The sequence below is a fragment of the Colius striatus genome, chromosome 21 (assembly GCF_028858725.1).
Source record: "Colius striatus isolate bColStr4 chromosome 21, bColStr4.1.hap1, whole genome shotgun sequence".
Lineage (NCBI taxonomy): Eukaryota > Metazoa > Chordata > Aves > Coliiformes > Coliidae > Colius > Colius striatus.
The window spans coordinates 7,536,940-7,560,017 of NC_084779.1; the positions used below are offsets into that span (position 1 = coordinate 7,536,940).

General features: G+C 53.6%; 1 protein-coding gene across 2 annotated transcripts in view; it reads left to right on the forward strand.

Annotated features, from left to right (window-relative positions):
* LOC104555898 (tyrosine-protein phosphatase non-receptor type 11) overlaps positions 1 to 23,078 on the forward strand; it is a 32,886-nt gene that overhangs the window by 2,742 nt on the left and 7,066 nt on the right. For both annotated transcript variants that reach the window (XM_062012991.1, XM_062012992.1), the window contains exons 2-6: positions 12,962 to 13,084; positions 19,373 to 19,567; positions 21,999 to 22,191; positions 22,288 to 22,407; positions 22,711 to 22,824. In XM_062012991.1, coding sequence (XP_061868975.1) covers positions 12,962 to 13,084; positions 19,373 to 19,567; positions 21,999 to 22,191; positions 22,288 to 22,407; positions 22,711 to 22,824 — 745 coding nt within the window. The remainder of the gene's footprint in view (positions 1 to 12,961; positions 13,085 to 19,372; positions 19,568 to 21,998; positions 22,192 to 22,287; positions 22,408 to 22,710; positions 22,825 to 23,078) is intronic.

The following is a 23,078-nucleotide window of genomic DNA, read 5'->3' on the forward strand; positions in this document are numbered from 1 at the left end:
GATGAGAACATTGGCAACACCTTAAATGCCACTTCAGTTCTGCAGCCCCCAGCCTCCTGCTTCCATCCACACAGGCTGAGTTTCTCCCTGCAGCTCATGACATGCAGAAACCCACTGTGCTCCCCTTGGCTTTTTTTTCCAGTGAGGGATGGTTAGAGAAAGGTTAATGCCCTGGCTCAGAGAGAGTGAGGATGGTTAATGCTCTGGCTCAGAGAGAGTGAGGATGGTTAAAGCCCTGTCTCAAAGAGAAAACCAGCCTGGCCTAGGAGAGGGATTTTTTGATCAAGCCCTTGGTGATTTTTCCAGCATGCTGTGGTTTCCCCCAAGGCAGAGTGAACTGCTCTTGTTATGGTCCCAAGACAAACCAAGTGCTCTCAGGCCTGGAAGCTGCTGCTGGGCTGCAGCTGGGTCTCTTTTGCAGGCTGCCAAGGAGAATTCCTCCCCGTCTGCAGCAGCAGGGCAAGGCAGAGCACAGGGAGAGGAAGCCAGTCTTCCAGCTCCTGCTGCCAGAGCTACGTTGAGGGTGAAGTTTCCTTTGTGACTGGGTGGTGCTGGAGCTGCTGCTTCCAGCAGGGTTTGAATGAATCAGGTTTCGAGGGCTCAGGAGCCTCAGAGGCACCTGAATGAAGCAGAGCTTTGTGCTCTGGCCAAGCAGCAGTAGCCAGATGGACTCTCAAGTGTCTGGGTGCTGCTCTTGCTTGGCACAGAGCTGTGTGACCAGTGCTAGCCAGCCAGCAGGCAGGGGAAAGGCTGCTCCCAGCCCCCAGCTGCACCCCCAGGCAGAGCTTCTTCCCCAGGGATGGTTGGGATGGCTGAGACGTGTGCCCGTGGCTCTGGGAGCAGGGCTCAGTGCCACTGGCAGTGCCACAGCCAGCCTGGCCTGTGTGGCAGCCCCAGAGCCTGCTGGAGAGATGCTTTTGGTGTGCAGAAAGGTGGGCACTGGTGTTTCCCTCTGTGTTGCAAGGCAAACCCTGCCCTTGTGGGGCTTTTCCCAGGGATGGGCTTTTCATGTTGACCCCTACGTGCTGGAGCTCATGTAAGGCAGCTGGAGGGAAAGGCTGTGGTCTGTAACATGGGTCTTGACTTATTCCTCACTTTGAAATGGTCTGGTGGAGCTAAAGAGGCTCCTTTAGCCCTGGTTCCAGTCCCCAGCAGCCCCATCACTCTTCAGGATGCTTCTCTCAGCTCTGGGTTCGCTGTGCAGACCCTTCCCAGCTGCTCACTGATGCAGCACTTGCCATCTCTTCCTCACCTACCTCCAGAGTGCCTTTGTGGTGCCCACCCTTGCAGTGCAGATGCCTTTTGATTCCCAAATGTCTCCCTGAAAGACTTCTTTCCCAAATGCTGCCATGGGGGCTCCCATCCCTGCCCTGAGGGATGAACAAAGCTGATGCCCATGGCCAAGGTCCAAGCAGCCCCACGCTCTCTGGGCTGTGCTGGGGAGAGAAGTGCTCCTGAGGCTGCAGCTCTTAAAGCATCGATGACTCCTTTCTTTTCTGCAGGAGGAAGGGGTTTGTCCTGTTGCTTTCTCATTGCATTGGATGAAAAGTGGCTCCTGCAGCCCAATTGCATGTTGCAGGAAACGTGTGTAGGAGGAGGCCAGGTCAGGCTGTGGGGCTGCTCTGTTCACAGGCTTCCTGCATGAGGCTGAGGGGAAGAAGGAAATTCTTTGCACTAAACAGAGCTGGAAATCAGGAACTGTGTGCTTCCTGTATATGCATGGGCTGGGGTGGGTTCTTTTCTCTGCAGAGAGCTCCTGCTGCTGTCAATTGGGCTCCTCCAAGAGCCTCTGCCACCAGAGGCTGTGGGATGGGCTTGGAAGAGATTTCCACCTCAGCATCTCCTCTTGGCCTTGCTGAGCTGATGCTGTGGCTGTTGCAGGTGTCCCAGGCAGGTCTCACATGGAAAGGATGTTGTTGTGGTCCAGCTGCAGCAGAAGCATCTGTCTGGGAGGGTGTGACTGTGAGCATGGGGCTCCTGGGCCTCAGGAGGAGCAGGGGCTGTACCTTGCAGCCCCCCTTGGCTCTGTGTGAGAGGAGAGTTTCACTCTCAAGTTCTAGATGGTTCCATAGAATCACAGAATTGGTTGGGTTGGAAAAGCCCTTGAAGCTCCTGGAGCCCCAGCTCTCCCCTCACCCTGCCCAGCCCAGCACTGACCCACAGCCCTCAGCACCTCAGCTCCAGGGCTTTGGGATCCCTCCAGGGCTGGGCACTGCCCCAGCTCCCTGGGCAGCCTGGCACAGGGCTGACACCCCTCTCAGGGAAACAATTCTGTCTCAGCTCCAGCCTCAGCCTCCCCTGGGACAACTGCAGCCCATTGCCTCTCCTGTTATCACTTGGGAGCAGTGGCCAACCCCCAGCTCCCTGCAGCCTCCTGTCAGGGAGCTTCAGAGTGCTCCTGGCTCCCCTCAGCCCCCTCTTCTCCAGACTAAACACCCCCAGGTCCTGTGCCCTGAATCACAGCAGCATCCCCACAGCCCTGTCCCAAGGGCTTAGGGGCCCCTTCAGCCTCTCACAGCAAGGAGTGATTAAGCTTATCTTTGCTGTTGCAGCTTCTTGCTGTGGAAAGCAGCACTGGGGGAGGAGAGGGTGAGCTGAGTTTTCTTGCTGGGCTGCTGTTTGCTGCAACTGCCCTGATGACATTAGCAGGTGAAGAGCCTGTCTCTGAGCAAGTATCTACTGGAGGTTTCTGTGCTGCTGGGGGTGGTTCCCAGCCTGGATGTGCTGTGCCTGGTGTCTCTTGATCTTCCCAAGGAGAACAGGAGCTGGCTGTGGGGCTGCTGTCACAGCTCAGTGGGTGAAAAGGCTGTGACAGCAGGGACAGGCAGGTGCCAAGTACAGACAGTCCCAGTGTGCAGCTCCCCACAGGCTCTCTCCTGCACAGAGATGGGGTTGCTCTGCACCTTTCCATCAGCCTTGAGTCCCAAATCCTCCAGCTGAGTTCTCAGTTTCCTCTTAGAGCCCAGGCAACCTTCATGCCTTTGTGTCAGCTCCTGGGAGGGGGGAAGGCACCAGTGCTGCTGATCCACAGGGCACCAGTGCTGCTGATGCACAAGAGCATCATTTTGGTTCAACCCCATCCTTTTTCCTATCCAGCTGAGCAAGAACCAGCCTATGACCATCAGATAAGCTCTGGAAATTCCTCCTGTTCCCAATACAGAGCCATGAGATGTGTCTGGTTGGTGCTGGGCCTGTGTGTAGCTGCCTGCTCATCTCCTGGGGGTGATATGAAAGAGGTGTCTTCTCACTCAGATGAAGTTCAGGCTGGCAGCAGCTCAGAGCAGAACAGTGAGAGAGGAAGGAGCTTCTCCCTGTGAGCAGCTGCTGGACAAGAGATCTGCCACTCTGTGCTGGGGTGGAGGAGAGAACCAGCTGCCTGGAGTGTGCAGGAGGAGCAGAGGCTTGTCCTCCATCTCTCTGGAGAGGCCACAGAGCCCTGTCCCTGGCCCTGCTCCCTGTGCCACTGGGCTGCAGCTCCTGCCCTGGGCAGCTTGCAGGCAGTGCCAAGCTGCAGCTCAGGTCTGCAGTGCCTGAGTGAAGGCAGCTTCCCCCAGCTCCCCTCCAGACTGATAAGCTTTGCAGTTCCCTTTTTGGTCAGACTGAAGGTACCAGTGAGCTTTCAAGGGAACTGCCTCTGTTGGCTATTTGCAGGCAGCCAAGGGAGAGGGGCTGGTGCAGCACAGATGAGCAGACAGCCCTCATCCCTCCATGGCCCCACATTCCCTCACAGGGGGCACAGCCATGTCAGGCTCTTTGGCCCCCCCATTCCTTTCTTCCTCACCTTCTGGGGTGTGAGCTAAATAAAGGCAGCAGGGTTGAGCTTGACACAAGTGGATTTGAGGAGCTGGGTGCTGTGGGTGGCAGGAGGGAGGGCAAAAGCAATGCTTGGGTTGACAAAGCAATGGTCAAAGACCTGCCTTAAAAGCAAATGGCCAAGACCCAGGCAGGAGATTGGAACATGCAACCTCCCCCTGCTCCAGGGAGCTTCTGAAGCCTTGTTTTTAAGCTGGAGTGACTGCAGGTGGGGGCCAGTGTCAGGGGATGGGGTAACTGTGAGCACTTGGCACAGGCAGAGGAGAGCCCATCCCTTGGGACGTGTTCTTTGGCCTTGGGGGATTTCAAGAGGGTGGGAAGGTGACAAAGATTTCACTTCAAAACAAGGAAGGGGGGTGGAAATCCCCCTTCCCAGCCCTGAGCAGCATCCCTGCCATGTAAGGTATGGCCAGGGCTATGCCAGTCCTGGCTTTGGGGGTTGCTGGGGGGGAGGGTAGGCTTTTTGTTTGTTTGTTCTCCCCTTTCTCCCACCCTGCTGAACTATTTTGACCAGTCTCCTCTCAGAGAAGTGGTACAAGCCCTGCTGCTGCTGCCATCCTAAATATAGCCATGGTATTTGTTTCCCTCTCCACTTCTTCGTGATGGATCTGGGTGAAAAATAGCCCTGGCGACTCTTCAAAGGGGCCAAGGGCTTGTTGTGAGCTATATTTTCACCTTGTCACCTTGCCCAGGTCCAAAAGCAACCTCTTGGGTTTGAATTAGCTCTCCAGGTTATATAATCCTGAAAGCTGAGGATGTCTGGGCTCTGCCTGGGATGCTGTGGGCACGGGCAGGGCATGGCAGGGTCAGGGACCTTGCAGCAGGAATGTGCCCAGCTCCTGCCAGCCAGGGATGCTGGGGGAGGCAGGGTGCTGGGCCATAAGGCTCTGCTCTTGCTTTGCCTGCCTTAGTGACTTGTTTCCCTCTGGGGCTTGGAGGAGGGGAAGCTGCTGAATGAGGGGAGAGCCTCATGGTGGAAGATGCTTCTCAGCTCTTTGTGTTGCCTTGGGGTTGGTTTTGGGTTTCCACAGGGAAAACCCTTTCTACCCTTGGCATCACCCTGACAGTTCAGTTGTTTGCCTCATGGCTGAGGCATTCTCCTGCTCTCATCATCCAAGATGGAAGGTGGGAATGATGTCCCCTCTCAAAGGTACCCCAGGCAACTCTCCAGGCTGGGCCAGAGGGGCTGGGAAGCTGTTTGCTGGAAGGATTCACAGAGCTGAACAGGAGGCAGCAGCTTGCCCAGGAGGGGCAAGAAGGCCAAGGGCAGCCTGGCTGGGCTCAGCACTGGGGTGGCAGCAGGAGCAGGGCAGTGAGACCCCTCCCATGAGCATTCAGCAGCCTTCTGCTCTCTCAAAGTCCTTCCCTGCACTTCCCAAAGCAGCTCATCCCAAGCTCCTCTGCAGACAGGTAGCACAGGGCATACAAGGGAGCTGGGCAAGCTTGCTCTACGTGGCTTTAAAAACCTTCCAACCAGCAGATGGAGCAAAGGAACTTCAAGCAGCCAGGGCTGACCCTGGCCAGGGGCTGGGACCAGAGGGCAGCTGCTGGACCTGTGCTTGCCAAGCTTTGCCTTGGCTCCCTCCTCTCTGGCCTTTATCCTAGAAGCCAGGGCTCAGCTGGGGACTGTCTTGGCAGGTAGCTGCAGCTCCACGTGTGTCACAAGCCTGTTCCTTCTTTCCCTGGGGCTTACTCCCAGTCCTTTTGGAAGGGAAGGGTGTGCAGCAGCAGCAATGAGTTGAACCAACCCCCTGCTTGCATCATCTGTATCTCAGCCCAGGGTTTGAGTCCTGCTCAGGAAGGGCTGGGGTGTCACTGTGCTGCTGCTGTAGCTTCAAAGCAGTGGAAACTTTCAGTGCTGGCATCTTGCTGGTCAAAGCTGAGAGGAGCTGCTGTGCTCTGAGGAGTGCAGTGTGGTGAGGAAGGCATAAAGTGGCTGGCTGGCTTGGAACTGGCTGATTTTGGTGTTCCTCCTGACCCCTGGAAGAAGAAGGATGCAGTGCCCTGGGGCTTGGTCAGACTTCTCCAGATCTTATACCTGCAGCTTTGGTGTTCAGCAGAACTGGGCATGAAGCACAGAATTAGGGGTCTTCAGACTAGTGCAAGTGAAAACAGGCTGGAATTTCCCATGGCTGTGGGTTGGTTTTAGCCAAGTGCCTTGAAGCAGGCAGCTGATGCTCTCAGGAGGAGCTGCAGTGCAGGCTGGTTGCACATGGTCCCTCCTGAGCCATCCTGCAAGCAATCAGCTCCTGGGGCAGATGGGGTGACATCAGCCAGGACAGTCTCCCCCCTCAGTTCTGCTTCATGCTCAGGTGTTTGGGAGGGATTGTGGCTGATGTACAGCCAAGCAGCCATTTCTCCTCTCTCTCTCTTTTTGGCTCATACAGCTATTTATTGCCTCAGTTGCTGCAGGTTTGCTTGGCTTCTGGCAGAGGGCTCTGGCAAAGGTGTTGAGGGAGAAGGGAACAATGAACAGGTCTCTGTGTTAAGTGGTGGCTAAAAAGCACCTCAGTGGGCAGCATTGATAGTGTCAGGTAGTGAGAGAGCTGAGATGGAACTCTGTGAAGAATCCTTCCTGCATGAGTGAAGCACAAGAACAAAGCAGAGGGGAAGGAGCTTGAGGGAAACAGTGTGGGATCTGATGCAAACAGCTGGCCCTGGCTCCAGCAATCTGCTCCCAAGCAGCACATGTCCTGGGGGTTAGATTTCAGCACAGCATCTTGGAGGCCCAATTAGAGGTTCTTCTCCATTGCTGAGCAGACAGGACACTGAGTCTGGGTGATGCTGAGTGAAGCAGAGGTGTTGTTCTCTCTCTTCCAGCAGCCCCCCAGCACTGCAGCACACATCTCTCTTGCTGTTTTGCATGGAGGAGGAAGCTCTAGCATAGAATCATTTTGGTTGGAGAAGACCCTTAAGATTGAGTCAAGCCCCTGCCCAGCCCAGCACTGAGCCACAGCCCTCAGCACCTCAGCCCCAGGGCTTTGGGATCCCTCCAGGGCTGGGCACTGCCCCTGGGCAGCCTGGCACAGGTTCCACAGATGAAGTGCTGCTCAGGGACAGGGGCTGCATGGACTCTAACTCTGCCCTTTAGCCACTCCTTGTTCCTTTCTCTTTCAGCCCCTTGGGCTGCCCATAGGCTGTCAGGCCCCATGTGCATGTGCTGCTTCCCCTCCCCAGTCCCCTTCTCCACCCTCAATTCACAGCTGCAGCCTTCTCTCACTGATAAGAGAACAGAGATGACTTCCTTTTCTTCTCTGCACCCCTGCTCCCTTCCACAAGAAGCTGGGCTGCTTGCTTGCTAAATAACTAGCTGTCACTTCTTCACTTGAAACCTTCCTTGGCCAACCCTCCTGAAAGGATGCTGGAGGCTGGAACGTTCCTCTCAGGCAGCAAAGTGCCTCCTGCAGCCTAGAGCAAGCTCAGCCCACCTCCCCTCTGCTCTGAACCTTTTGAGCTGCCCTGTGGTTTCTGTGGACTCTCTCTGCCCTACTCAGGAGCCTTGGCCAGTTATGGTGAGGTAGGAGATGTGTTGTGTGTGTGTCTGGCTTCTGTGTTGAACAAAGCTGGTGCTTGTGAGTGGGAACAAAGCAAAGGGGAGAAGGCAGGGAGAGCATCTGTGTGGTTTAGGTTGCACTGGAAGGTTCCACTTGTGCTTTAGGAGGATGTGAGCTAATGACAGAATGCATTATTAGTGATGGAGGGTGCTTGCTAGCCACAGCAGAGAAGTGCAAGATTCTCCAGTGGAAACTGCCCTTGAGCACATGGGTGATGGCAGCTTTCTCCTGCTGGCTTCAGCCCTGTGTTAGCACTTTGCTTGGTGTGATTACTGTGATTAGTGCTAATGGGATTACTGGGGAGGCTTTTGGTGCTGACTGCAGCCTGGCAGAGGTTAACCCTGGGTGTTACTCTGTGCTGTTATTAAATGGTTATCTTGTCTCACCTCCTTAGCAGCTCTGGGTTAATAGTGACTCTCTTCTCTCCTTGTTTGCTCTCCCTGAGCCTGCTTTCCTAAGCCCTGCTTGCCTGTGTTGCAGCATGGTGATTGCAAGGTGCTGGACACTGACTTCTGCAGCCAAAACCTGCATGAAGTGACAGTTCAGGGAGGAGGAGTGGGGCAGGTTCTGTAGTTACAGGTGGTTATGACCTGCAAAAGCAGCTGGATGTGGAAGGCTCTGCTGGAGCAGGGAAGGGCCATGACATGATGCATTTGCCAGGCTGGGAGGCACAGCAAGGCAAGAGCAGGTGTGGAAACCAGCAGTGCTGTCTGCTGGAAGCAGCAGGAACAGATCCAGGGCAGGAATTGGGCTGTGGCTGAAGCCCTGCTTGAGCTTGTCAAATGCAATGGGATCCTTGTGCAAGTGGCTATGGCTCTTTGCCATGGAGTGTAAGGAGGAGCATGCCTTGGGTTTTCCTTCCTTCCTTCCATGGGTGTGGGCTGCTCTGCAGCACTCTGCAGGGATTCAGAGGATGGATGTTGCTCCAGCCTGTTGGTACTTTCTGTTCCCTCCTATCTCCAGAGCATCCCAAGGCTTTTGCACTAACCTCATGTCAATGCTGCTCTCACATGTTGCAGAAGGGGCTGCTTTCTCCTTTCTGGGCTCTTCTTTGGGTGTGTTCTGCTTCGTTGGGTCATAGAAAAGCAGCTAGGTTTGTGCTCCAGGAGGAAGCCTGTCAGTCAGACAGCAGCTGGGCTGCTTTCAGTGCTGCCTGGCTTGGTGAGATGTGTTTTCAATGCTCCACCAGTCTGGCAGGTGGGCTTGCAGTTTAATTTTAACTTGCTTTATGAGAACAGAAACATTTGTACTGTCCAGCCCAGTGAGCTTCCACCAATGGGGGATGTTCAGAAGACATTTCTCTTGCTAATAGACCTTTTGACACTCAGTGGCTGAGGTTCAAGTGGAGCTTGGTGTTTCTGCTGGTCCTGAGAGTGCAACACTGAGCAGAAAGGTGGGGAGGCAGAGAATCCAATGAGACACTTTGCAGCTGGGAAATAATGCCCTTGCACACCTCTGGGGCTGATGTGTTCAGAGCAGCTTGTGGCAATTAGCTACACCTCCTTTTAATTAAGAGAACATGGCTTGTTAAATCCTCTGGGCAACTTGGAAGAGCCCCAGCTGCCAGGTTCCTGCTGCTGCAGGTGAGTGTAGCTGGGTGATGACATGCACATGGGCTTGATAAAAGCAGCTCTGCCTCTCCCATTTGGTGGAAACTGAGACTTGTCAGGCCAAATTTGTGTCTTTTTTCCCCCCCCAAGCAGTTTCAGCCTTGTGCTGAGCTTCCTGCCCTCAGCCACAGAGCAGCATGTGCTAAACCCAGGCACTCAACCAGCCTTGCCCAGCACTGTGCTCAAAGGGCTGCCTGGACACCCTGCAGGGGGATCCCCAAAGCTGTGCTCTTGCTAGGGACTGGCTTACAGACCACAGGGCAAGACACAGACCTCCCCAGGCATGCCTGAGAGACACAGACCCTTCCCCACGCTGCTCCATCTGGGTGTCACTTCTGGAGGGAGCAAGTATTTGGAAGGTGAATGGGGAAATGAACATGGTGTGTGTCCTGAAAGGGATTTCTACACTTGGCTTTGACAAGAAATTGCCTCAGAGCCTCTGCCCTTGGGGTATCAGGCCCTAAACTCACAGTGAAGTCAGTGGGGACTGTACTTGTCCCAGCTGGGTTCTGGGTTTGCTCCTGAAAGCACCAGTTGGACTTGGGCAGTGGGGAGGTTGGAGTAGCTGTGGGTGAGTCTCTTGGGACACATTAACCAAACCTAAGCTAACTAACCTCATCTCCTGCACCCTGCTGTCATCCTGGAGCTGCCTTCTGCTGCCTGTCAAATGTGTGTGAAGTGCTGAGCTGCCAGCAGGAACATGCACCCTTCCCCAGGGCAGCAGCTGATGCCTGTTCCAGCCAGTTCTGGTCTCTAAGTCCCATTGGTTCTCCTCTGCAGATGCCAAAGGGATGGCTAATCTGTGGCCTTCCCTCCCCAGCTACTCCACACCAGCTGTAGATTTTAGCCAGAGGCTCAGAGCCAAACCCTTTGCTTGTGTGCATGATTCAAAGGGAGAGGTGGCAATGCTTGGGGGGTGTCTCCTGTGTCTGAGCCCATCCTCTGAGCAGAGGTGGACTGATGCCTTCCCCTGCAGCCTCTGCCTCGAGCCTTGGCTCCACTGGTCACAGAATGTGAGTTAAAGTTTACACATCACCCCTCAGAGGTGAGGAGGGGACAGCAGGCAGCTCCTGGTTGCACATCCTTTGTGTGCAGCCATGTGAGCACAGAACCCAGCTGAGCTCGGTGCTGCAGCTGCAGGACAGGTCACACACTCATGCTCTGCTGCCTCACTCTGCTCCCATGGAGCACACTGGCCTCTCTTTGCTTGCAGATGATGTATTTTTGTGTCCTGGATCTTACTTTTGCCCATGCCTTCCTTTCCCTGTCACTGCAGAGAGGTTTCTCTGGGCAGTGCAAGAGGGAAGGAGGTTTTCCCTCTGGGTGCTGTGGGATGGGCTGTGATAGGCAGAGCCTCCAGTGCCAGTTGATTCTGTAACTGTGGTCAGCTGGAGAGGGAAAGGAAGAGGATTCTGCTCCTCCCTTCCCAATCCTTTCACTTGGAGGTAGGCTGGACATAAGACCCTCTTGTTCTTGTTGGCATCTTCCATTTGGCAGCCTGGTGCCCTGCATGCTGGAAGATGCTTTACAGCCCCTGCACCTCATCCTGACACCAACACCCTGCCCAAAGTTGTCTGTTCTCAGCATCAGCTGGGGTGTGACATGCCAGGACAGCCAGAATTCCCATGGGAGATGAAGGGAGTGTGGTTCCTGTTGTGAGATGCTGATTTCAGCTGGTCCCCCCTGAGCAGACACCAACCAGGGTACCATCAGAACTGGTGTCTGCTCGTGGCTGGGGGTTATGTACCAAGAGCTCTCATCCCACTCTTTCACCAGAGCTGTTTCCTTAGGGGGTTGGGTTTTTTCTCCTGTTATATCCTGGTTGCTAATGTGATGCTGGTTGGATTTCCACTGGGCATTCAGTGGCAATGCCCTCTCCCTGAGCCTCATTAAGCTCCATCACCCCAGTGCCAGGAGCAGTTTTGGAGCCAGTGGATTGATGAAATGGTCTCAGCCTTGTGGGCTCAGGTACAAAAAGGCCTGGAAATGCTCTTTCCCATCTGTCTCCATCTCCTCTCCTCCAGAATTCAGGGATCTTGAATCAAAACTGTTTGGCTTGTGGCAGGAGGGAGGAAATCCCAAACTGTGGAGGAGGTGTTGACATTCCTTGACCTTTCCAGTGTGTACCTCAGAGACAAACACACTCCTAAGGCAGTGTGTGTGTGTGTGCTGGTGGTGTAGGCTTGGCCTCTGGCTGTATTTCCTAAGGGGAGACCTTGGGTTGCTCATTTCTCTGCAACAACTGAGACCAACTTGCAAAGCCTCCAAGGGAACAACATGTTCAGCTGAGCCCCAGACAGCTGAGTCCAAGAAACTGGCTTTACTGATTCTCCCCCCCCCTCAAGATAAGCCTCTCTTGAGAACTCAGCTTTCCCTTTGCACAATCAAGTGGCTGAATGGCTGGATCCCAGTGACAGCACAGACCTGTCTGGCTCTGCAGGGACTCTGGACACACCATCCTTGACTCTGAAGGCACTTTGGAGGGTTGTTGTGTATTCTCTTGCAGCTGGTGCTGCCCCAGAAGCACTCAGTAAACTGGATTTGTTGTCCCATGCTGTTAGTTGTGGCTCTTTCCCCCTCCTTTTTGCTCATGAGCAAGACTCCAGCAGCAGAAATGTCAGCTGGAGTCTGACCTGAAACTCAGTGATGCTTGCAGGATGGAATGACTCTGAGGTTGCTCTTGCTGTGACTCTTGAGTTTCCAAATGCCAGGCTCTTTTGAGTCAAGTGGTGGCTTTGGGTGGCTTGTGCAGAATGGAGCCATCAAGCCAGTGCCACGTGGGAAATCAGGGCTGGTTGTGCAGACTGGGTGCACAGCCAAGCCTGGGGAAACACCAGTCCTTGCAATTCCATCCTGAAGACTTGAGATAAAGACTGATAGCATCAGAAATGAGGTCAGTAGATGGTTTGATGACACTTAAAATGCAAGATTGCATGAAAGTAGCACACTGTGATGAAACCCTGTTCCCCTGAGGGTGAGCTGTCTCTCTTTCCCCTTGCCTGCTGTGTCCTGTAACACATGTGCACACAGAGCAGGCTTTCCTTTGCTGCTTCTCTGCTCTGGTCCTGTGCAGAGGGCTTTGCTTTTGACACAGCAGTTGTGCCTTTGGAGTGGTTTTCCTCTGTGTTTTGGAGGGACAGTGCCAGGGGACTCTGAGGAGTCAAAGCTGCCTTAGCTGAGGCTGGAGCAGAATTGTTCTCTTCTGTGGACTGGGCAAAGAGGGAGATGCTGAAGCACTCACTTGCTCTTGTGTTTGTGCCCCTTGTAGCATAAGGGCTCGTTGGTGCCCCAGTGAATGGCAGAGCAGAGTGTGCCTTCCCTTCCCAGAGCCTCAAAGGAAAGCTTTTCCTTCTCTCCAGCCCTGAGCATCCTCCCTTCAGAACAAACTGTCAGTGGGAGAGGTTGAAGGCCTGAGGCTTGTCTTACTGCTGAGGAGAACAAGAGGTTTAGTGCCCTTGATGCTGGGGCTTTTTCTGCTGCTTTTCTGTCCTGAAGCACACCAAGAAACCCTTATAGAAATGCCTTAAGTGCCCTCAGGGATGCAGGTCTGCCTTGGCCCCAGCTCATTTGCCAGCAGCATGACAGCTCAGGGGGTATGGGCTGGCTGGGAAGCAGCTGGCCAGGGTCAGACCTGGAGCCAGACAAGTCCAAACCTCTTTTCCCAGCCAGGGATTTCCAACAGAGAGGGAACCTCTTGCCTGTGCTGCAGAAAGCACGTTGGGCTCTTGCTCCTTGCATGATCTGAGGGAGAGGAGGACAAAGACCTTTGGGAAGGGGACCTCTCTTGATGGGTGTCTGAGAAGATTGTCTCCATGGTGCCAAATGGAGTGGAGGGGTTTTCTGAGTGCAAGCTGTTGGTGGGCTGTGCTGGGTGAGCTGCTAGGTAGGGTTGGGGCTCTGTGCCTGCTCCTTGGGCAGCTGGGGAGGCAAGCAGGGCAGGCTCAGCCTCATGACCCTTTCACATGTCCCATTTGTACTCTGCAGGTGGTTTCATCCCAACATCAATGGAATTGAGGCAGAGAAGCTGCTCCTGACCAGAGGTGTCCATGGCAGCTTTCTGGCTCGACCCAGTAAGAGCAACCCAGGAGATTTCACTCTCTCTGTCAGGTAAGCAGCCAGCAGCAGAGGAGGAGTGCAGGGAGGGGCTGGCTTCAGCTCTCCAGCACGCTCTGGGTAATGGATGTGAAGGAGGAGGGGTGGCTGTACAGAGACACTTGTGGTACCCCTTGAAGTCAAAGGGTCACTCAAACCTCCCCATCACTTCAGAGCCTGTGCCAAGAGCCACACACCAACTACCCTCAGGTTGTTTATGGGCTTCACAGGTCCCTGTCCTGCCAGAACTCCTTGTGACATGTGTCTCCAGAGCCATTGTGGCCAGGGGAGGGAATGGTAAGCCCATATTTTCTGGGGAGAATATGTTCAATCCCAGCAGGAATGAATCATCTTCCTCCAGTTTCAAAGGAGCTCAATGCAATTGCCCTTGGGAGACTTGTTCTCTGTGTCTGTGAGGGATCCCAGGAGCTTGCTGGCCAGCCTCACTGTGCCTGTGTTCCCAGGGAGTGTCATGTGCAGCACCTTTACACTGTGCTTCTGTTCTTTGGGACAAGCCAATTGCAGAAAGGAAAGCCATCACCTTATGTAATCCCATCTTGGAGCTGGTGCACTGGGTGAAGGTGAACTGAAGGGGCAGAGGGTAACATGGAGCTCCTGAGCTAAAAGGAGCAGGCTGTGGGTTCAAGACATGAACCTTCCTTGAGTGTCACCAGTGCCTGGAAGAGAAGTGACTTAGCAAAGGTTTCTCCAGGCACTGCTCACACAGACCTCTCTTTTTGTGATGCCTTCTGTTTAATTTAAGCCTCATTTTGTTTAGGAAACTTCCAGTGAGTTTCTAAATCCTTTGACCAACACTGTGTTTAGAGAAACTTTGTGCAAATGACAGAAGGGTCAGAGCATTTCCACCTGGCACAGGCCATGGGGATCTAATGGGACTTGGGCAACACCAGCATGACTTGAGCCTTGCTCCCTCCCTGTGCATCCCTCTCCCCCCCAGGCAGGTGCTGTGGGAGCTGCTGGCAGGTCAAAGCAGTGTGGCAATGCCAACTTGGCTCCAGGCAGACCTCACCCTGTCCTTTTTGTCTCCTCCTCTCAGATAAAACCCTCCTCAGCCTTAATTCTTCCCCCCCAGACTTGACCCTGTGCTCCTCTCAGCCAAGCACATCCATTCCTTAGCTTGGCAAGAGAGAGAGGGGAGGGTTTGCAGCTGCCTTTGTGTTTTAAATGCTTCCTTTGTGCTGGGGGATCCATCCCAGCAGTCTGACCCTTTGGCCCTCAGATGGTTCAGACTGACCACAGCATCTTCCCCTGTGGAGCACAGGGTGGAAGGGGTAAGTGAAGTCCAGCTCATCCCCTGCCCTGGCTGGGGGGGGAGGGTTTGGATGTGAGCTCACTAGCTCCCCAGTAGTCTTGCAATCAGGAGAGGCTGTGAGTTAATGAGAGAGGCAGGAAATGCTTCTAATTAGAATGGAAAATCACCTCAGTTACAGCTGCCCTTCAGCAGCCCCTGACAGCAAGGGAAGAGCTGTAAAACAGGGGGGTTATCTCCATGTGAGCTTTGTGTAGCTTGGTGAGTTGGGGTGTTGCCAGGCTGTGAAGCACTGACAGCTCCTGCTTAGGTGATGCACATGCAGGTGATGGCTGTGCAAGTGCCCTGATGTGGGAAGATACCCAGCCAGCAGCATAACAACCCTGAAATGGGAAGGAAAACTGCTTTGGTGAGAGAGCCAGTCCCCACACCAGCCTTGCTGCTGCTGTGCCTTGTGCTGTGGACTCAGGCCACAGGTTTGCATTGTTTCCTTAGCTCTGTCCTTGTGCCTCAGGCAAAGGCCATGGTGTCTCTGCTCCTGTGGGTTTGCTGCCTTCCACCTGTGCTGCATCCCCCACATCTTCCAGCTGGGGCACGTGTTGAGAGGCAAGTGGGTAAACACTTCCCTCCACAGCTGCCTGTGGAGACCCTGAAACATCTCATTATTGATCTTATTTCTTCACCCCCTTTCTGCTTTCTCTGTGGTAGAAAGCAGAGAGGAGGGGGGAAGGGATGTGTCAGATAAAGGAGGGATTTTAGACCACTTTCTACTGCAGGGAGACCTTTGTGTTGCATTTAATAAGTGTTATTTTGGCCAATTAATACCCTTAGTGCATGGACAGTGCCCTGCAGCAATGAGACACAGGTTAGAAGCAGACAGAGCATGTCTTAATATCATGGTATTAAACAATAGCACCACAACCCACTGAGAGATGGTAACTTAGTGGAAAGTCTGACCAGTCCTCACAGTTCTGAGTAAACCAAGGCTGTGACACATCACCATGTTTCCAGGAAAGCTCTTCACCTCTGAGCTTGTGTGTGGTGGTTAATGTGGGCAGCTTTGAGGCATCACAAACTGAAGATGAGGAAAGAGTTCTTGCACTGCCTAGTTCTACCTGCATGTCCTTGCTCCCTCCTGCCTCATCCCACCTCTGTTCCATGACTTGTCCTGTGCTCTCAGCAATGGGAAACTTGCTTGGACGTGGTCCCTTTTTCCTTCATCTAAGCAATCAGCTCTTTTCCCACTGGTGATGGCCCTGAAGCATGTGCATAAATGTTCTGGGGAGTCAGAGCTGCAACACTTGGTTAGAATAGAGGCTAGGATGAGTAGCTTCATGTGCTGTGAGAACTGAAGGCTTGGGGGGGACTGTCTTCCCCCTGGCTTTTAGCCCTTAAATGACACACACAGAGGTGGGACAACATGTTGTTATCCTTGCCCAGGATTGTACCCTGACAGTTTGGGTCTCTCTATGGATATTATGGGGTGGCTTTTTTCTTGCCTTCCTGAGAAATAAAAGGTTTTCAAAGGCAGCAATACAGAAAAAGCACCCAAAATAGAGGTGTCCTAGGAGAAAATACCTTTAGGAAAGTGACCAAACCCTCTTCCTCCTCCTTTCAACCCCTCTTCAGCTTCTTCAAGGGTTTTTGAGAGCCAGTGAGGGGAAATGCAGCTCCTTTTAATTACAGAGAGGATGTGGCTGCAAAGAAAGCAGGGGATGGAGTTTTGGCTGACCAGACCACACACCAAGTGACCACGTGCTGGTGTGTAGCCAGATCTGTGTCTCTAGGCTAGGAAGTAATGCTGCACAAGTTAGAAGGTTTCCATGAAGCTGTGTGGCTGCTTTCCCTTTCTTCTTCACCTCTCTGCCCTCTTTCAGCCTTCACTGTTACAGCAATAAATGTTCCCAGGGCTTTGTTTCTCTCCAAAGAGAAAGGGACAAGCCACATGGAGAGGACATGATGTGGTGAAGGAATGGATGATGTTTGTCCTGGCCTTGTAATAATAGGGGAAAAACCCTTCCTGAGCTCTGGATCCAAACTGCTGGCAGCTCCTCATCAGCCAAACCTGGCTCCTTTCATCTGCTTTTCCTCTCCTGAAACATGCTGCTTCTTGGGATGTCTCTGCAGATAAGTTGAAGGGCTTGTTTCCAAGCAGAGGATCAGACACACCTCCTGTAGTCCCATGCCAAGAGAGCTGTGTTTCTGAGAGCCCTTTGTTTGGTGTGCTGCTGCTACGCCAGGGCTGGATCCTCAGCGGGGATTTATTGGCTCATCTTCTTTGCTCAAGTGCCCAAAGATGATGTGAAGCACATCACCAGGGAGGAAAGTGCTCTGGCAGCTTCAGCTGAAGTGGAGCAACGATGGGGAGCCATTTGGAGTAAGGCTGCAGTCACACCCTCTGCATCTCCACGTGAGCTGTCACGTCTGGCTGCGCTGAGCTGCTGCAGCGCTGCTCTCTGCAGGGACTGCAGCAGCCCACACCACGAGGCAGCTCTGCAGCAGTGGGACACTTACTGTGGGTGATGTTTCTCATGGCAGGGTTGGCTCTTCTGGGTAGGGAGGGTTTAAAACCCATCTACCTCATCTCTAGGATTCCTTTGGCTGTGTCTCTGACCTCTCAGGCTGATGTGGATGGGTTCTGATGGGGTGGCACTGGTGGAGAGAGCTGTGTGGCTGGGGGAAGTGGCCATGGCCTCCAGCACAGGGCAGCTCAGCACTTTGGGCATCTCCTTTGTGCTGTGTTTCACCAGGCAGCTTGTGGAGGGACTGGCTGCTGCTACAGTGCAGTCTGCCTCTGCTCCCCAGTTTGGAGCTGCAGCAGTGACACAAGCTGTTAGGAAGTGGGAATGGATCAATGCCCTTTGTGTTTAGCATGACCCTGAGGGCTCCTGGGATAAATGACCCTGATTATCTCTCTGCTTTTCATCCCTGAAGCCCTCAAAGGCCTTGGGGGTGGGGGAGTGGGTCTGTGAACTGAGCCTTTGTAGGTCTGTAATGGGCTTTGGGATGTGGGGACAGAGCTGTGGAAAGAAGGGAGCTTTTGAGCCTCAGGCCAAGTGGCAAAAGCACAGTTTCATCTGCTGCCTTCTGTGCTGCACAAAAGCTCTTCAGGTCCAGCTGCTGGCATGAATGGCAGAAGCACTTTGTGTGCCAGCTCCTCTGGAGCTCATTGTCACTGGGGCACTGCCTGGGCTCTGAATCTCTCAGCCACTTTTCATTCCCATCTAGTGAGCTCTGCTCATAGCCTGGATGCAAATACTGCCAGGCTTTGAGGTCTGTGCCCATAGGACAGCTGGTGTTGGCACAGCAGGCCAGCTCAGGAGTCCACTTGCCAGCTGTACCAGGCACAGTTAACTGTGTCTCTGACCATACCCAGAAGTGCCACTCATCAGTGTCAGACACGCTTGGGTTCTGTCTCCAAGACCTTATTGTCAAGGTTGCAGAGTGACTGCTCAGCATCCACATGCAGGCTTTCACACCTCAGGCCTGTTTGCCAGCCTCCTGCTGGTTTTGTTCTGCTGTTAGTGTGGGGTGATGGTGACACCCTGGCTGCTGCCTCACTCTCAGCTGGTTGCTGGCACCAGCTGGGAATCACCTCGATGCCAAACAAAGCATTTGAGATGGGCTGTGTGTGAGCACAAGCTGGAATTGCTGATTCTACACTGACAAGAGTCCTCTTTAGCCACCAGGGATGGAGTACATGAGAATATGGCCATCAGGGCAGCGTTTCAGGCAGAGACACGTGGTGACTGTGGCTTGAATGTGGTTAGGACTGATGCTGTCTAGTCTAAAAACCTGCCCCTACTAAAAGCAGACCTGGAGGAGGGGCAGAGAGTGGCTGGTAATGTTTCAGTGAGCTCTTCAAGGCTTTTAGCACACAGACATCCCATTGCCAAGTTCCAGCTTGGCTTTGTCTTGTGGCTGAGCTCCAGCACATCTGGTGGGACAGTCACCATTTAATCTGCTTGTGCATGTGACAAAGCCCTCAAAGTCATGGCCAGTCTCAGTGAGAGTGTGGACATGGCCAGATCCATGGCAGCAGTCCCACAAAGGCAGCATGAGTGTGCTGTGGGAAGCTGCTGTGCCCTCCTCCACTCACACAATCAGAGTCCTTGCACCTGGAAAACACCTCTAGGATTGAGTCCCACCACTGAGCCACATCCCTCAGCTCCTCATCCTTCCATTTCACCTTGTGCACAGACCACTGTAGCTTTTCTATCTCCACACCTCATGAAATGGCTTTATTTTGTCCCCTCTGACCTGCTCCTGTGCTTGTGGCACCTTGAGCCTCCTGCATCTCACTGCCACAGTCACTCTGGCAACAAACTGGGAGGGACAGTGAGCAGCTCAGCATGTGGAGGAGGAGAAAATTGCCCAGATTTACCAGTCTGTCTCTGACCCAGCTCCTCCATCAAGCATCAGGCTTCCAGCCACTTCTTGGCTCAGAGGGAGCTGCTTCTAAGTGCATTTAAAATGCAATTAGCTGCTTCTCTGGGAGGGGTTAATGTGGCCTTCTCAGGAAGGAGACAGGGCTTTTGGGTTGGAACAGGCTGATAGAGGCACCCAGCCATATTCCCTTGAGCCTGAAGGCACTGATGGAGATGGAAAAGCATTAACCCTTTCAGAGCAGTTTGTAGGGTTTGCAAATATCAGGCAATAGGTTGGTTTGGGTGATTTCTGTGTGTGTGTGTAGATTTGTGCATAGAAAACTCTTTAAGCCAGAGTAAGGTCAGAGCCTCATCCAGCTGAGAGAGTAAGTAGTGTAGGAAGAGATGTCAGAGGAGGAGTTATTCACCTGCTCTGTGTGAGGTTGGTTGGGAGGCAGAGCAGGCTGGCAGCTTGCAAGGTACAGAGTCAGTTCTTGGTATCATCCCTTCCACTGCTGTAGAAGTGTGGCCAGCATGAGTGGCATCTGAGTAAGCAGAGAGCCTGTGCTGCAGCTTGAAGAGGTTCAGGAGGCAGCTGGGCTCTGCAGGCCAGTGCTGGGTTCCCATTCTCTTGTGCTTACAGTCTCGTTTGCTTTCCCTCCTCAGAAGGAACGACGAGGTGACACACATTAAGATCCAGAACACAGGGGATTACTATGACCTGTATGGAGGGGAGAAGTTTGCCACCCTTGCAGAGCTGGTGCAGTACTACACTGAGCAGCAGGGCTTGCTGAGGGAGAAGAACAGCAATGTCATCGAGCTCAAGTACCCTCTCAACTGCCAGGACCCCACCTCAGAGAGGTAAGCCACCCTCTCTAACAGCCTCTCCCCATGCTGGGGATGCTCTCTCCCTAGATGGCTCAGGCTTCCCAGCTGCACCCAGCCTGGCTTTGGAAAGGAGCCCCAAACAGTGTGTGATTTGGCTTTTGTGACCCAAAAGCTGCACATCTCTGGGATGTGGTTCCCTAGGTGCAGATGTGGCCAGGAGCTGGTTAGGTAACAGCAGCAAACCCCAGGAGCTGAACCTTGCTCAGCATCAGCTTGTAGGAAACTGGAAACACAGACTTGTAGAATCACAGAATAGTTTGGGTTGGAAGGGACCTTTAAATATCATCTAGTCCAACTCCCCTGGAGTACACAGAGACATCTTCAGCTAGGTCATGCTCTGCAGAGCCGTGACCACTGTGAGTCCCCCTGCCAAGGGTCCTGCTGGTGTGTCCCAGGAGACACACAGCTTTGTGGTTAAAACACCTGCAAGTGCCTGCAGAATGCTGGGCAGAAGTGCCCTGTCCCAAGCTTTTCCCCCTCCCATCTCAGTGCATCCCAGCAGCAACAGCCTGTTTCTTGCAGGGATGGGGATGGCTTGACTTGCTGAGAAGCATCATACCTTGGGCTACTTCAGGATGCTTCCACTAGCCAATGAGTGACTTTCTTTCTTCCCCTTCATCTGTGACACTCCAGTGACCCCTTTTTTCCCCTCTCTCTGTTTCCCCAGGGTCATATGCAGTGGCTGCCGGGGTGGGTTGGACAGAGGAAGGTGTAGCCGGGTGGCTGGTGATGCCCAAGCAGGGCCCTCACTGCTCTAACTTTAGCAGCCGGGGTGAGGCGAAGCTGTGAGCACTCTCAGTTCCTGAAATGGAGCAAAAGCTCTCCTCTCCATGCTGTCATGTGAGCTGGGGCTCTGGGAAATCCCTCCAGCTCATGTGCTCCCTTGTTGCTAGGGAGGTTTCTTTGCTCACTCCAGATGGCTTGAGCAGAAGCTCGGGAGGAGTGGAAACCCCCTTCAGCTGGGTTTTCCCCCTCTTGCCCCTCCAAGGAAAGTTCCTTGGCAAGGAAGCTCCTGAAAGGCTTCTGCTCCAGGCCACACATCTGGTGGCATGAGGGAGAAAGGAGGGAGGAGGGTCCAAGGGCTCTAAATAGATGGGAATGACGGTGGTGTCAGAGTATAGCAGGGTGCGTCAGGAGCAGCGTCTCCAAGGCCTGGGGCTGGATGGCAGCGCTTCTGTAAGCAGGCACCAAGGTCCTTCACCACATTTGGACCATCCTGCCCTCTGCAGCAGCACAACTGATGCAGCCCCACAATCCCAGTGGCTTCTCAAGGCCTGAAGGAAGGAGCTGTGCCCTTTACAGACTGGTTTGGAATGGCTGCCTCAGCAGCAGGCCCAGTCGGGACACGAAGGGCCCAGCATCCCTGGCTGCTGCTCTATAAACTGTGTCCTCTGGGTCAGAGTTGCTGAGACGTGATGTGATGCTACTGCGTCACCCCTGGAAGGTTATTTTGAGCCTTGTCTGAGTTCTGGCAGCTTGGGTGTCTGGCCAGGAGCCAATGTCCAAGTGAGACCCGTGGCATCTGCCCAGAGCCACTGCTGAGTGTTGATGGAGCGTGGGGATTGAAGGCTCCGTGGCAAAAAGCAGCTCAGCTTCCCTCCAGGCTTGTTATTTGTAGCTATGAGAGGCTGTGTTAGCCCTTGAGGCATGTACAGGTTAGGGGCTGACCTCTGGAGAAGGACCTGGGAGTTCTGATGGACAGTAAATGAAACGTGAGGCAACAATGTGCCCTCGTGGCCAGCAAGGCCAGTGGCATCCTGAGGGGCACTGAGAGTGTGGCCAACAGGTTGAGGAGAGTCTGAGAGGGTTGTTAGACACTGGCACAGGTTGCCCAGAGAGGTGGTGGAGTCCCCATCCCTGGAGATATGGGAAAACAACAGAGCTGAGGTGCTGAGGGCCATGGGTTGGTGATGGGCTTGGCAGTGTGAGGGCAGTGGGTGGACTCTTTCCCAACCAGAAGGATTGGCTGCAGCCTGCTGACTCCAAACATTCTTGTTCTTCCATATTAAAACCAAAAGGAAAGCATAGCCAGCTTCAAGTGAGAGCTGCCAGAGTGCTGCTGCTTCTTCCTTCCTCAGAGCCCTGTCCCAAGGTGACAGTGCTTGTCATGCAGCACGTGGCAGGCTGATAACACTGATGCCATTTCACATTTGGCTGGAGGATTGAGCAAAGCGCTGACACTTCCAGCCTCAGGCTAAGGGATTGATGTGACATTGCAGAGTGTTGCTGGAGAGTCACTGGGGATCCTGTCTAAAATAACTCCAGGCAGGGTCATGCCAGTGGGTTGAGCAATCAGGCTGGGAGCCTGGGAACGGGTTTCCCTTGAATGCCATCCCCAGGAGTGTCTAAAGGCGATGCTGTGTGTGTTTCTGAGCTGGCCTTGCTGTCTGTTGCTGCTCCTTAGGTGGTATCATGGACATCTCACTGGCAAGGAGGCAGAGAAGCTCCTGACAGAGAAGGGGAAGCCAGGTAGCTTTCTGGTGAGAGAGAGCCAGAGCAAACCAGGAGACTTTGTGCTGTCAGTGCTGACAAATGAGGACAAGATGGAGCCTGGGGATCGCAAACCACACGTGACCCATGTGATGATCCACTACCAGGTGGGAAATGCACAGCCCCTGTCCCCCCTGGGACAGGCACTGAGTGGGTGACCCAGCTGGGGAGTCTCACTGGGGTTTTGTCCTTCTCTCCTGCAGCTGGATGGGAAGTATGATGTGGGAGGAGGAGAGAGGTTTGACACACTCACAGACCTGGTGGAGCACTATAAGAAAAACCCCATGGTGGAGAAATCTGGAGCTGTGGTTCATCTGAAGCAGGTAGTAGCTGCTCTAGCACATATTTGTTGGTTTAGGGCTTGCCCAAACTCTTGAGGGGGGGTACACAGATCTGCTCCTCCTCTTTGGGAACTCCCTGTCCCCACAGCATCCCCTTGGCTGCTTGTCCAGGCTCACACTTGCCAGGCAAGTCCTTGGGAACGGACCCAGCTCCTGCCAGTACCCCCAGGGATACAGGAGCTGTCTGGGTTCTGGTTTTGGTGGTGTTTTCTTTCCTTTTTTCAAGGGGAAAGTCACCTGTCTCCCTGTTTCTGAAAGTGATTCCTGTCTCCATGTGTGTCTCAGCCATTCAATGCCACTCGCATCAATGCAGCCAACATTGAAAACAGAGTGAGGGAGCTGAACAAAATGGCAGATCACAGTGAGAAGGCCAAGCAAGGCTTCTGGGAAGAGTTTGAGGTACAGGATGCTCCTGTGCTCTGTCCTACTTGTGCCTGGGAGTGAAGAACATCGTGTTTGCTTGGGAGTGTCGTCGTTTGCCAGCACTGAGGATCTCTTCTCAACACTTTCTTCTTGCCTGTGTCCAACTGAGTCTCTTGTTTTTGTTGCTTTTTCTCATGTCCAAGGCAGTTTCTCCTTCCTCACCCTAGAACTTGCATGCCTTTTGTTCCTTGCAGGGATTTGTGCTTTCTCCCACCATTAACTCTCTCATC